General features: G+C 41.1%; 1 protein-coding gene across 4 annotated transcripts in view; it reads right to left on the bottom strand.

Moving 5' to 3' along the window:
* The window catches only part of LOC117715735 (murinoglobulin-1-like), a 52,841-nt gene that overhangs the window by 1,357 nt on the left and 37,899 nt on the right, over positions 1-13,585 (bottom strand). For 3 of the 4 annotated variants that reach the window (XM_076940503.1, XM_076940502.1, XM_034512600.2), the window contains 12 exons: positions 10,206-10,289; positions 9,201-9,377; positions 8,899-8,986; positions 7,665-7,821; positions 7,362-7,436; positions 6,422-6,602; positions 5,470-5,693; positions 3,872-4,090; positions 3,584-3,711; positions 2,643-2,733; positions 1,089-1,157; positions 208-310 (listed from right to left, as the gene is read on the bottom strand). In XM_076940503.1, the coding sequence (XP_076796618.1) occupies positions 208-310; positions 1,089-1,157; positions 2,643-2,733; positions 3,584-3,711; positions 3,872-4,090; positions 5,470-5,693; positions 6,422-6,602; positions 7,362-7,436; positions 7,665-7,821; positions 8,899-8,986; positions 9,201-9,377; positions 10,206-10,289 (1,596 nt within the window). The remainder of the gene's footprint in view (positions 1-207; positions 311-1,088; positions 1,158-2,642; positions 2,734-3,583; positions 3,712-3,871; positions 4,091-5,469; positions 5,694-6,421; positions 6,603-7,361; positions 7,437-7,664; positions 7,822-8,898; positions 8,987-9,200; positions 9,378-10,205; positions 10,290-13,585) is intronic. The other variant, XM_076940505.1, reaches the window with a different exon arrangement.

The raw sequence follows: 13,585 nt of genomic DNA, 5'->3' as shown, positions 1-13,585 counted from the left end.
TTGGCCTACACAGTGGGTCAGTGTCTGAACAATTGTTTTTAATGAATATGATGGCATATGCCTGTAATGTCACCATTTGGGAGGCTGAGTCAGGAGGACTGAGAATTTGTGCCAGCCCAGGTTACATAGTGAGAAACTGTAGAAAAAAATCAAAACAACAAAAAGAGAAACAAGTTTATTTAGGGTCCACTACCATCTCTTGCTCACCTGTCTCATAATAGTCATAGACTTTCACGATGGCAGGCTGCAGGTTTCTTACTGGGATATCTTGTTGAATGATGAAGGAGAAAGCCAGTGTCTGATTGGTCACCTGGGAAACAGAGGAAAAATGATGCAGACTCAGGAAAGGGGCCAGTGATTTTCTTCAGCATGGAGCAGTTATATCTTAGATAGCATTTAACCCCACAGTCAATGTCTTCTGTAACTGCCGACCTATGTGAACTGTGATATAGTGATATGGATTTTAGACTGGGACTTGAGGAACTGAAGTAGAGGCTTCTGAGAGTGCATGAAACTTTTCCAGGCTATTAAACCATTCCAAACATCCATATTCCTCCTTAATGTATGACATTTGACTTTGTCCACTGTGAGAGTTAAATCCTTTGACTTGCTGACTTGGGACTCTATGCTAAGTCTCAGGAAATCCAGCAATGAGGAAAGATGTTTTAAAGATTTGTTTTAGTGTGTGTTGTGTGTGTGTTGTGTGAGTGTGTGTACTGATAGGGCCCAGAAGAGGGAATCAGAGCCCCTGGAACTGGAATTACAGACAGTTTTGAGTTGGTATGGCTCCTGTGAACTGAATTCTTGTCTTCTGCAAGAATAATAAGTGTCCTTAATGCTGAGTCATGAGTCCAGGCAAGAGAAAAAGAACTCAAAGTATCATGTAGAATGAGGAATGATGTGCCTCTAATTATAAATGCATCCTTTAGAATAGCTTCTCTTCTGCTATGGGATTCCCACATAAACTCACCAAGAAAGATTGTTCACCTTGGCATGTTCAGGAAGGAAGGAAGGGCCCTCACCTGACCTACATAGATCACACAGGACTGCCTACCTCAGCATGTCTAAGGAGGCACAAGGAACCGTACCTGATCCAGATAGAATAAGACATTGTCATTGCTCACTTCTGTTCTGCTCACGTGCTCTATTTTTTCAAGCTGAAAATAAGAGAAACCCCCTCATGTTACTGAAGAAGCAAAGGCCTTGCGGGTGAGAGAGGTAAATGAACTGTGGGACTGCAGGTGATAAAAAGGTAATGTTATTGAACTCACTTAAAGGAATGGAAAGAAGTTTTTCCAGTAAGAATGAACATATATTTAGAAAATTGTGGAGGGTTGTGAACATAATCTGATGTAGTAATTGGTAATCTTGACTTTTGTTTGAACATAACAATAGTCATCCATTTGGTAGTACTTACCACATATTCTCTCAGCTCTGCTATCAACCTTACCTTGTTAATTTTCATAATTCTTGAAGAAACATCTAAAACTACACCTTTAGTTTTTACATTTAAAAATATTTTCCCTTGCATCATTATTGACCAGGGTCATTACACTTTAACAGTTACTGTTAGCCCGATTGTGGACTCCATGAACTCAGACACCTTTCTTTCTTTCTTTTTTTATTGTATATTTTATTTACATTTCAGATCCCATCCCCTTTTCCCATTTCCCCTCCCTAGAAAACTCCTATTCCATACCCCCTTCTCCTTTTTGCTTTTATACAATTTTTTTAATGTCAACCAAAGGCTTTGTAAGTTTGGTAATGCTCAATATCAATCAGAAGTGTAACCTAATATCCAATCTAGATATATCAACTATCTTTGACTGGCTAAGACATGTGAATATCTGCCTCCATGTCTGGCCCCCCTCTCTCTTTCTCTCTCATCACATAGCTCCTCCTCTCCTTCTCCTCCTCCTCTCCTTACTCCTCCTCTCTGTACTCCTCCCACCTTAGCTCCTCCTACATATCACCCTTCCTGTTAAAATAAAACTTTTCTCTCAAAATACAATTAGAGCATAATTATGCCTATTTGTACTAGTGAGGTACAAGATAGTTCTAATACCCAGTCCATCATTTTGTTGACTAACCAGAACCTCTGTCATCTCGCCTAACTAAAACACTTAGTTCTGAACCTGCCTTTTTTCTTGGCTTTAGAATGAATGACAGCTGAAAACTGACTCAGATCTTTTCTCTCAAAGTAAATAGCCAGGATTGGCTATGAGACTATAGGTTTTCAACTCCATCAGAAATCCAGAATGACTGAGTTAATTGAAATTATGGGAAGCACAAAGCATAACTTCTAAAACTTAGCCAATTTATAGAGACCGCTCAACACCTGGACAGTTCCTATACTATAGAACATTGGAGCATCAAATCTTCAGCCTTCTGGCCCAGAATCATCTGACAGACCTTAGTGATGCAGAATTATTAAGGGCTGATTACTCTTTCAGACACCTTTCTTATGTGTCTTGTGCTGGCTGCTATCACAATCCATACCGATATTGATCAGTATTTTAACAACTTCAAGTGTGTTAAATGAATGCTAACAGTGCTTTGACATGGTCTAACATAATTATGATGGTGTTGGTAGATTTCTAGTGTGAGGATGGAGAGAATCCAAACATCTCATCTCTGCTTACCTTTTTCACTGTTGGTTTCAATGGGATGAAACCAGATACCATCTTCACATCAGCAATCACCATGTTGGAGGATGGACGGCTCCCCGTGTAACTACAGACCAGAGAAGTGAACAGAAGGAGTCATTTTAATAGTTTGAATCTTGCCTCCTTTGAGGTCCAGCAGTAATTCCTGGTATAGCTTGTCTGATTTGTCCATATCTTAAAATATATGGCCTTTATAGTTAATATAAATAGACTGCATAACAATATCATCTGGAGAGTGCATTAAAATCACTGGATCTGCCAAGCATGCTGGTGAGACAACAGTCTGCTTAGTTGGTAAGAGACCTAATATCAAAAACAAGTATGTGTGGAACCTGAGGGCTGAGGGCTGACATTGTTCTATCTCATACACACACATACTGGCACACACACACACACACACACACACACACACACACACACACACTATGGTAAGTCAGGCTATGGATGTATAATTTCCATCCAAGATCCCTTAAGTTTCTGCAGTTGGACACTGTGTCTGGTTATATTTTGTACAAAGTTTTGACGAGTGTCAGAAAAACTGAATATCTTTTTTCTTCTAGAAAAAATAGAATTTTAAAAGACCATTAAGACTATTCTTTGTTGGTGAAAAAGAATTACCCATGTTAAGTTCTCATGGAAAAGAATAATGTATTATTTTATTATGATATTGGTCACTAAAAGAACCCTAAAACTAGACTAATTAGAAATTATAATTCTACAATTCTTCATTGTTCATTTTGTTGAAGTCCAGTATTTTTATTTATTTTTTTACAAACCAAGCAAAATGTTAATGAAGAGACCCATTTTAGATATCTTTGATCCTGTTCCATGAAGAGTTGTAGGAAGACAGCCTTATAGTAGCTGAGAGACAGAGTCAGATGCTCATCCAGAGACAGAGACACATGCCTATCTCATACCTGATTTCTAGTGAGATCTGGAAACTGTCTTGGCCTTTGGGATTATTACAAGTTAGAGGTGTTGTCTGTACCCGTAGAGCAAATGCAGCCTGTTGCTTCTCCAAGTGCATGTTGTATCTCAGTGTAGTCTGATAATCAGTGAACAGAAATACTTCACCTCCATTGCACTGTGTTCTTGGATCAATTTTTCCCAATTTGAACATAATGTGTTCTGGTAGGCAAAGCCAGACTTTCCATTTTGGGGAAGGAGGCTCACAGCTGCATACTCACAACTTCCCAGCATCTTACCTGAACATACGCACATCCTTCACCTGACACACTGATGGTGTAGTCCCCAGGAATGTCTGGTAATGGGACCTGCTGCAGTAACAGGCGATTACTGTTGTCTACTTGGAACTTTTGGGAAAATGACCCTGAAGACTGGATGGTCACCAAAGCATTTTTCTGGCTTCTGGAAAAAGTAACTGCTCCATATTTGGACAGAGCATCGAGGGCCACCACAGTGTCCTGACAGGAATGAACAAAATCTTTTAGGATAGCATCCATTTGGAAGGTCTGGTGCTCTTCGCAAAGTTCATTCTAGCTGTGACAAACTGTCATGAGATTTTTTTCTCAAATTATTTGAGCTCTAGATTTTATTTCATGCTTTAATATAGAATACATGTGAGAGTCAAATCCACATGGTTTTCCTTTTTAGACTATCCTACCATATGCAGTCCCCCTCAACAGCCAGCAGAAAATATAAATACAAATGTGATTATCTCCCAGCATCTATTGCTTTTCTTCCTCTGTCCCAGGTGCCCATGGTTACGTCTTCCATCTTCCCACAAAAATCTCACTCCTGTTCTCCAGAACAGTCATAATTTTTGCCCTTGCTGAGTCATCAAGACATACAAACAGCATGGCCAAGTGCCTGTCCTGATTCAGTCTTATTAAATAGAAAAACCTATGATCTAGTGTTGTCCTTCACTGCCTGGCTCCTCAGTGGCATGCTCTGTGCAAGTGTACTTCATGCTCCAGGAAGGATCTCTGTCACATGATCCTTATCCAAGGAGCTCCAGATGCTGTCCCGAGAACAGAGTCCGACAAGAGAGCAGAAGCATGCACTGAGGATTCATAATCACAGCATTATCAATAGAAAGGAGAGAGGCAAAGAACTGAACTGCGAAGCAGAAGTTTTGTTCCATACATTGTATTTCTGCTTTAGAGGACCCTACCATGTCACAATACTTTTCTGGAGATTATTTCTGCACTATATGCCCAGAATACCTGGAACAGAAATTAGTTATTATGGTAGACGTGTATTTTTGGGGGTGGGAGATATTATTACCCCTTGAGAGTTATACTCTCTAGATAATAAAGTGAATAGTTTACATCTCTTGTTGTTCCCAAGTATCAAGAGGTAAATCGGGGGAGCAGGACCTCTGGCTAGCTTGGAGAAAACCTGAGGGTGACCTACCCTTCCATAAGATTAAGGAGAGTCTATCAGGAGAAGGGAAACAGCTATACCTAAGGCCAGTATGGCAATAGAAATGTTGGTTTGGTCTTAGGTCTCCACAAGCTGTTCTAGAGTGTAGAAACTATGTCTAGGATTCTGGATATTCCAGGATTTTTGCCATTATTTTATATTAGGGATTGGATCTGGGTTAGAAGTTCTAGGCAACGTATGCCTGTTTCACTAACTGTGGTCTGAAGAGAGCTCCTGTGGCCTGGCACAGGAACTAGGGCAATTTATTATAGAACACAGGAGCCCTCACTTCCTACAGACACAAAATATCCATGAGTAACATGTCCTTGTTCTTTCCTCCTCTTCCACTTTCTGTGGTCCCTGTATCTCTTGTTCAAACCCTCTAACCTAATGGGGACTCTGAAGGAAAACCACTGACCTGTGTGGAGGCGAAGCCACCATTGGAATTCTGCTGCTTTGTGAGCCACTTGATGGTGTTCATTGACAAAGTCAGGTCCTCAGGGGCTGGGGCTGGCTGGGCAGTGAGGCGAGCCAGGACGACATAGGCACTCATCTCTACCTCAGCAGAGGCAGCTTGGTGTTTGTACAAAGTGTCCTCAGATTTACTGGGTTTCTGAGGTCTTTTCCAATGGATGGAGTTGTCTTGGGGTAAAAATAGAGAAATAAAGAAAAGTCTGAGTGGGCAATGACTGCATGTCTATATGTAGAAAGAAGGAACTATAAAAGGTTTTAGAAGGTTTTAAAAATTTCACTCACAATACGCCCACATTTACTAATCCATAGTGAAAATCTTGAGTTGGTGTTATAGGTCTTGATTGTGAAAGACCATGTACAGAAATGTGTAAGTTATTAACTAAATTACATCCTCAATGGTGCTCTAGCAGAGCTGTTGAAGGGACAGTAGCAGACAGATTCTTTTGCTCATTAACTCCTTCATACCCAACAAAATATCACTTCTTCAGCTTTCAAACCAGATGACTACTAAAGTTTTCCAGTGGGGTCAGAGTTGTCACTGAAATAGCAAAACCTTGATGGATCTTTCCTCTTTGTGTTTTTCATAGTCTGCTGCTGTTCCTGGTAGGTTTATAGGTAAAAGAGAAAAGGTGGACTTAACTACATTCACATTGTAACAGAGTTAGACCTACAAGTGTTCTATTGTGATGTTGTATTTGTTGATTTTGGTCACACTATCAGAAAATACCAACCAGAAGTCTTTTGTATAGAACGAAGACTCAGTTCTTAATGGGGCAGCCCAAGGAGAAATCTCAGTGTGTCATGGAGATGGGACTGACATGGAAAGCTCTTTCCACACTCCACATGCTCTTCTGTTTTTCTTCACTAGAGACAAACATGAGAACACACATTCCTACCTTCTTTTATAGCTTCCTTATCAAGTGACTTCAGGATTTCATTTCTCTTCTCCTGGTTCCCCGCCAGAGCAAAAGCATAGGCCATCAATGCCTTGGTGTACACAAAGCTGCCATTTCCTCCTTGCTCTATGGTCTTCCAGGATGACTCCAGGCAGCTCAGGGCTTTGGAGACTACGGAGTGCTTTTGGCAAAACAAGAAAAACTGAGCTATCTGTAAAAGGTCATAGCAGGGCTCGGACAAATATGGAAGTTATAGTGTTTATGCATTTCAAATCAATTGTCCTTATCTTCCCCTTTCCTTCCTTCTCCTCCCTCCCCACTCTTTCTTCAACTGTCCCTTCCTTTACCCTCCTTCCCTCTTCCTTCTTCCCTCCCCTTCCCTGTCTTCCTTTCTCCTTTCCTTCCTTACTTTCTCTACCCTCTCCACCCCTCCTCTCCTTTCCCTCTCCTCTTTCCTTCCTACTTCCCATTCTTTCTTCCACTCACTCCTTCCTTCATCCCTTCCTACCTTTCTGTCCATTCCTTGATTTTCCTTCCCTCCCTTACTTCCTGTATCCTCTCTTACCCTCTTTTCTTCCTTCCCTTCCTCCCTTTTTTCTTTCCTATCTTATTCCTGTCATTGATTGTCTATCTATCCTCTCTTCTATCTTTTGGGAGCCATTCCGTTTTATAAATTGTGTTCCATTTAAGATACAGACTAACAGGGACAGTATCAGAGGCTGTGTTTTCAGGTTGATCTTTGTAACATAGAGGAAAGAGAAAGAGGAGAGGGAAAGGAGAGAATTTAATTGAGCAAGTGGATGATCATTAATGGAATCAGAGAAATGCAAAGCATTGTAAAAAAAAAAAAAAAAAAAAGCTGCCACTTGGCTTTAGAGAGATTAAAATGGCACAGGGTTTATACCACTTTTGGATGCTGGAAAAGCAACATGGCACCTACCATGGCTGGAAGTGAACTTTCTAGAAGGGCTATGGTTATGTAGGCAGAGAGAGTCATTTCATCATCTACTCCCCCCTGCAAACAAGGAGTGAAATCAGCAGAATATACAGCAAGCAATCCATCAACACTGCCTTCCCCGCTCAAGGCCAATCCATGTATTCAATGGAAGTTCCCATTCATATCCCCATTATGAAAAAGTACATTCCCAACCTACAGGCTTATTCTTTCCCATGGTAGGTAGTATGACCTGACTTTAAGGTATGATTAGGTCACCGAGCTTATAAGCAGTTCAGAAAAGATCACCTTCAAGTCATTGTTCAGCAGAGACCCAGAGCTCCGGAAGCAGCCATTGTCCTTCTGCTGCTGGGAGAGCCAGGTGAAGGCTTGGTTGATGTGTGACTCATCAATGAAGATGAAGGCTCGAGCTTGGGCAAAAGACTTGAGCACAAAAGCTGTGAGCCTGATGGGAGAGGGAGGGAGAGTGGGGGATGAAGCTTTAGATCTGAGGCAGCTCCTCCACAGAGGGGTTTGCAGGGGCCCGGTCCACACCAGTGAGCAATCAGTCTAAGGGTCTCTGAGAAGAACAGCTGGACAGTGACTCTGGCTATTACAAAAATGTCTCCATTCCTTGGTCCACTTGGATGGACATTCACTAGGTGTGGTTTCAGGTGCTTCCTGCTTTCCTTTCTCATTGTTTCTCTCCTGTGTTCTCTGGCAGTTATCTGACACACCTGCATGCTTATCCTAGGCATTGCCCACTTCCTGTGATTTCCTTTTGTAGATAAAAATAATTTCCTTTCCTAAAAACCTGAGCTATATGTTTTCTGCCTCAAAAAATTAGGTCTCTCTTCTTGGTTTATCTCTGGTTTATGCTAGTCTCTTTTTTCTCTGTCACCTGTTGGTCATTTGTGTTTTTTTTTTTTTTTTTTGTATCTCAATAACCCAGTCTTTTTGTATTATTTTGTTTTTTGTTTTTAAGTTAGTGAATAATTATTTTTTAAAAATTATTTATTTATTTTATGTGTGTGAGCACACTGTTGGTGTCTTCAGATAAACCAGAAGAGGGCATCAGAGCCCATTATAAATGGCTTTGAGTGACCCTGTGGTTGCTGGGAATTGAACTCAGGACCTTTAGAAGCACTGTAAGTGCTCTTAAGCAGTGAGCCATCTCTACAGCCATCAATAATACATTCCTATGCAATGCAAGATCACATAAAGAATGGCAACAGGTTTTTAAATCTTAGTTATGAGCATCTTTAGATGCTCAGCCAAGTGTAGCCAGTCATTTACTGATGACTGATCTTGGAATGAAATGAAAAAGCCAGCTTACTGAAGCCAGTAAAGCACATGGTACAGACTGATCAAAGAAGATGAGCCTGGAGGAAATCTTACTCCTGCAATCTATGACTTGTGTTACCTCAAACATATCCCTCTCATGTCCAGGCATCTGCTAGACTTCCATGAAATAAGGAGCGTGTATAACTGTTGTGAAGAACAAGAGTTGTACAAGGCCTGGCACACAGTGGACTATTCTTACCAAGTGTTTCCTTGACTCTGGCCAGATTGATCCCCAAAGGCGCTGTAGGAACCATCCTGGTGTTTGTAGTTCAGCTCCCTCTGATAACCTGAAATAGAAGGGTTTGGGTTTGTTCTGAAGACATGGAGACATCAGAGAATGGCAGGCAGTAAATCTGAAGTCAGAGAGACTGTCATGTACCCTGGCTTATAGGACTGAGTGAGCACGTTCCTCAGCTCTCCCATCCAATGCTAAGCCCATTTCTAGACATTTCTAGAGAGAATATTTACAAGAACAAGGTGTCTTTTCTGAGCATTACTGACCAACTCTGAGGAAGCCAAGCGCCTTGGATTTGATCTTCTGAGTCAGTTGTTGGGTTTCATTCAGATATTTCAGTACGTAGATGTTGGGAACAAAAAGGACCATGTTCTGCTCCCCACAGCCATAGGGCATATGGAGAAGATTTTGTGTGTTTTTTATGGCTGAACTCAAGATATCACCTGGAAGTGAGAGGCATGACATCAGAATAGCCATTCTCTTCAAGAACAAAATAACATCTTTAATAAAATCACTTTTCAGTCATGTGAAGGAATTTTATGGGTGATGTGTGCTGGAACCCAGTGGGTGTTCTGGTATATTTCCCACTATGTTAAAGTCGGGAGGAGCTTAATATATTATTTTGGGGGGAGCTAATTTGGGAGTAGTAAGGAGAAGGAAGAGGAGGAGATAGGAAAAAGGAAGCAGGGGGGGGGGGGAAATGGCAGCACATGTACGTGTGTCTCCAGCAGTCTAAAATAGTTGTAATATCTAGGTTAGGTATTGGGCAACACCTCTAATTGTGTGGGCTTCTTGTTATTTGAGCATTACCAAATATATAAAGCTTTTATATAATCTTTCAACATTAGAGTCTCATTCCTTCTGGGTAATGCATGGGTGGTAGGATGGTCTGGGCTCAGCCCAGCCTTGTGGACACAGTATGGAAGATTGGCAGAGCCATCTCCCATGCTGGCATCTAGTGGGTGCCAGGGTAGGTGTTTTTGGCAGGCCATTTCTAGCTGTGGAACATCAGTGGCCTCTGGTCTCTTCCAGCCGTGGAACACTTGGCTTTAGGCCACTGAGCATGGCAGCTTGAACTAGGCAGAGGTTCTGCCACTTAGAATGTTGGCCTGCACAGACACATTCATTAAATATTACCAGTATTATTTAGTGGGTATTAAAAATGCTACGAAGATCAAGTGTAGCAGTTTGGATGCTACATTTGGAACCATGGAGGTGACAGGGCAGGGTTAGTGACTGTTGTTCCAAGTCCCAGGGATGGATTGACTCACCCATCACAGAGAAATGGGCTCTGGCTGAATCTTTCACTACTGTTGGTGGGAGCACCAGGGACAATTTTTCTGACACCTCAGCATCTTAATAAGCAAAACAAACATGTAAGTGATCATCTCTGTTCTCTGCACATCTAAAGTGCCCTAAGATCAGTGGCTTCAGAACTGTGTCTTAAGATTTGAGTTCTTGCCTCCCTAGAAAAATATGATCTTGAGGTAAATATCACAAATCTATATTTCCTGGTATCACAGGCTTCTCCATCTCTGTCACCTTCCATTTGATCACCCATTACTTTGAACCAAATCATTTGTACATAGTGGAATGTCTGAGATTCTTAGATATGTGATCCTCTACTTCCATCAATGCCCTAATTAGTTATTTTAATAACGAAACTTTGTTATTGATTGAATTTTGGTTTAGAAAAATCCTCTCCCCCGCGTGTGAGTGCACTCTGGATACCGCCAGACACATTCTGGGAGATCCCATAGCCAGCACTAACACTCCCCTTCTGCCGCTCGCCTCTCTTCCGGTCTGAGGCCTGTGGTGAGTGCACCCGGATACCGCCAGACACATTCTGGGGGCTCCACAGATCCCACAACCAGCTTTAGGTAGGAAAACCCACATACTACCCTGAGCTCATAGCTGGGTGCCCTGAGTGCTCAGAGTCCAGCAGATACACACCCCCCCCCCCGTGCCTCTGCTGGCTAGCACCTCCCTTATGCCCATCTCCCGGGTCTGAGGCCCAGACCGGACCTCTAGCAGGTCTGCAGTTGTGTGGACCCCGGATTCCGCCTGAGACATACTGGAAGGTCCACTCAACCCAGAGCCACAAAGGAACAACTGAACTCAGAGTGTCAGACAACATATCCTGAGATATCCAAGAGGAGACACTGCACCCAGAACAGCAGACACCTAGCTGGACTGCTACCTTGGAGGCACCATATCCTGAGGCATCCTAGAGATACCACCGTAATCAGGGCAGCTGGAAAAAATCACAGAGACATCCGGACCCCTAGAAGACCAAACACAAGAGAGACAACTGGAAAGACAGGTTTCAATCAGATGCAGAAGTACAGGTAGCACTAGATTTAACCAGATGGCAAAAGGCAGGCGACAAGAACGTAAGCAACAGAAACCAAAGTTGCATGGCATCATCAGAACCCAGTTCCCCCATCATAGCAAGCCCTGAACACCCCATCACACAAGAAAAGCAGGATTCAGAATTAAAATCACTTCTCATGATGATGATAGAGGACTTTAAGAAAGACATAAATAACACTCTCAAAGAACAGAAAGAAACCCTTAGAGAGGAAACACAAAAATCCCTTAAGGAATTGCAAGAAAATGCAACCAAACGGGAGAAGGAATTAAACAAAACCATGCAGGATCTAAAAATGGAAGTAGAAACAATAAAGAAATCACAAAGGAAGAATACCCTGGAGATAGAAAACTTAAAAAAACGATCAGGAGTCATAGACACAAGTATTACCAACAGAATACAAGGGATGGAAGAGAGAATCACATGTGCAGAAGATACCATGGAAAACATTGACACAACTGTCAAAGAAAATGCAAAATACAAAAAGCTACTAACCCAAAATATACAAGAAATCCAAGACACAATGAGAAGGCCAAACCTAAGGATAATAGGAATAGATGAGGGGGAAGACTCCCAACTTAAAGGACCAGTAAATATCCTCAACAAAATTATAGAGGAAAAATTCCCTAACCTAAAGAAAGAGCTGTCCATAAATATAAAAGAAGCCTACAGAACTCCAAATAGTTCAGACCAGAAAAGAAATACTTCCTGCCACATAATAGTCAAAACATCAAATGTACAAAACAAAGAAAAAATACTAAAAGCAGTAAGGGAAAAAGGCAAAGTAACATATAAAGGCAGACCTATAAGAATTACACCAGACTTCTCACCAGAGACCATAAAAGCCAGAAGATCCTGGACCAATATCATACAAACCCTAAAAGAACACAAATGCCAGCCCAGACTACTATACCCAGCAAAACTGTCAATCATTATTGATGGAGAAACCAAAATATCCCATGACAAATCCAAATTCACACAGTATCTCAACACAAACCCAGCACTTCAAAGGATAATTGGTGGAAAACTCCATCACAAGGAGGGAAACTACAACCTAGAAAAAGCAGGAAAGTAATCTTCCAAAAACCATAAAAGAAGGTAGCTACACAAACATATCTCCACTGCCAATAACAAAAATAACAGGAAACAACACTCATTTTTCCTTAATATCTCTTAATATCAATGGACTCAATTCTCCAGTAAAAAGGCATAGACTATCAGACTGGATACGTAAATAGGACCCAACATTTTGCTGCATTCAGGAAACGCACCTCTGTGGAAAGGACAGACACTACCTCAGAGTAAAAGGTTGGAAAACAATCTTCCAAGCAAATGGTCCCAAGAAACAAGCTGGAGTAGCGATTCTAATATCAAATAAAATCATTTTTCAACCAGAAGTAATCAAAAAAGATCAAGAAGGACACTTCATATTCATCAAAGGAAAAATGTACCAAGAGGAACTTGCAATTCTCAACATCTATGCCCCAAATGTAAGGGCACTCACATACATAAAAGACACTTTACTAAAACTTAAAGCACACATTGCACCCTACACAATAATAGTGGGAGATTTCAACACCCCACTCTCAGCTATGGACAGATCATGGAAACAGAAACTAAATCGAGACACAATGAAACTAACAGAAGTTATGAACCAATTGGACTTAACTGACATCTATAGAACATTTCATCCTAAAAAAAAAAAAATATACCTTCTTCTCAGCACCTCATGGTACCTTCTCAAAAATAGACCATATAATTGGTCACAAAACAGGCCTCAACAGATACAAAAAGTTTGAAATAATCCCTAGTACCTTATCAGACCACCATGGATTAAGACTTGTCTTTGACATGGACAAAAACAACAGAAAGCCCACATACACCTGGAAACTGAACAATGCTCTACTCAATGATAACTTGGTCAAGGAAGAAATTAAGAAAGAAATTAAAGACTTTTTACATTTAAATGAAAATGAGGACACATCATATCAAAACATGTGGGACTCATTGAAAGCAGTACTAAGAGGAAAAATCATAGCTCTAAGTGCTCACAAAAAGAAAATGGAAAGAGCACACATTAACAACTTGACAGCAAACCTGAAAGCATTAGAACAAAAAGAAGCTAGTATACCCAAGAGGAGTAGACGGCAGGAAATAGTCAAACTCAGGGCTGAAATCAACCAAGTCGAAACAAAAAGAACTATACAAAATATCAACAAAACAAGGAGCTGGTTCTTTGAGAAAATCAACAAGATAGACAAACCCTTAGCCAGACTAACC

Source organism: Arvicanthis niloticus, chromosome 9 (assembly GCF_011762505.2).
Source record: "Arvicanthis niloticus isolate mArvNil1 chromosome 9, mArvNil1.pat.X, whole genome shotgun sequence".
Lineage (NCBI taxonomy): Eukaryota > Metazoa > Chordata > Mammalia > Rodentia > Muridae > Arvicanthis > Arvicanthis niloticus.
Note: the sequence above shows the minus strand (reverse complement) of the source record. Positions and strands in the feature narration are given on the sequence as shown.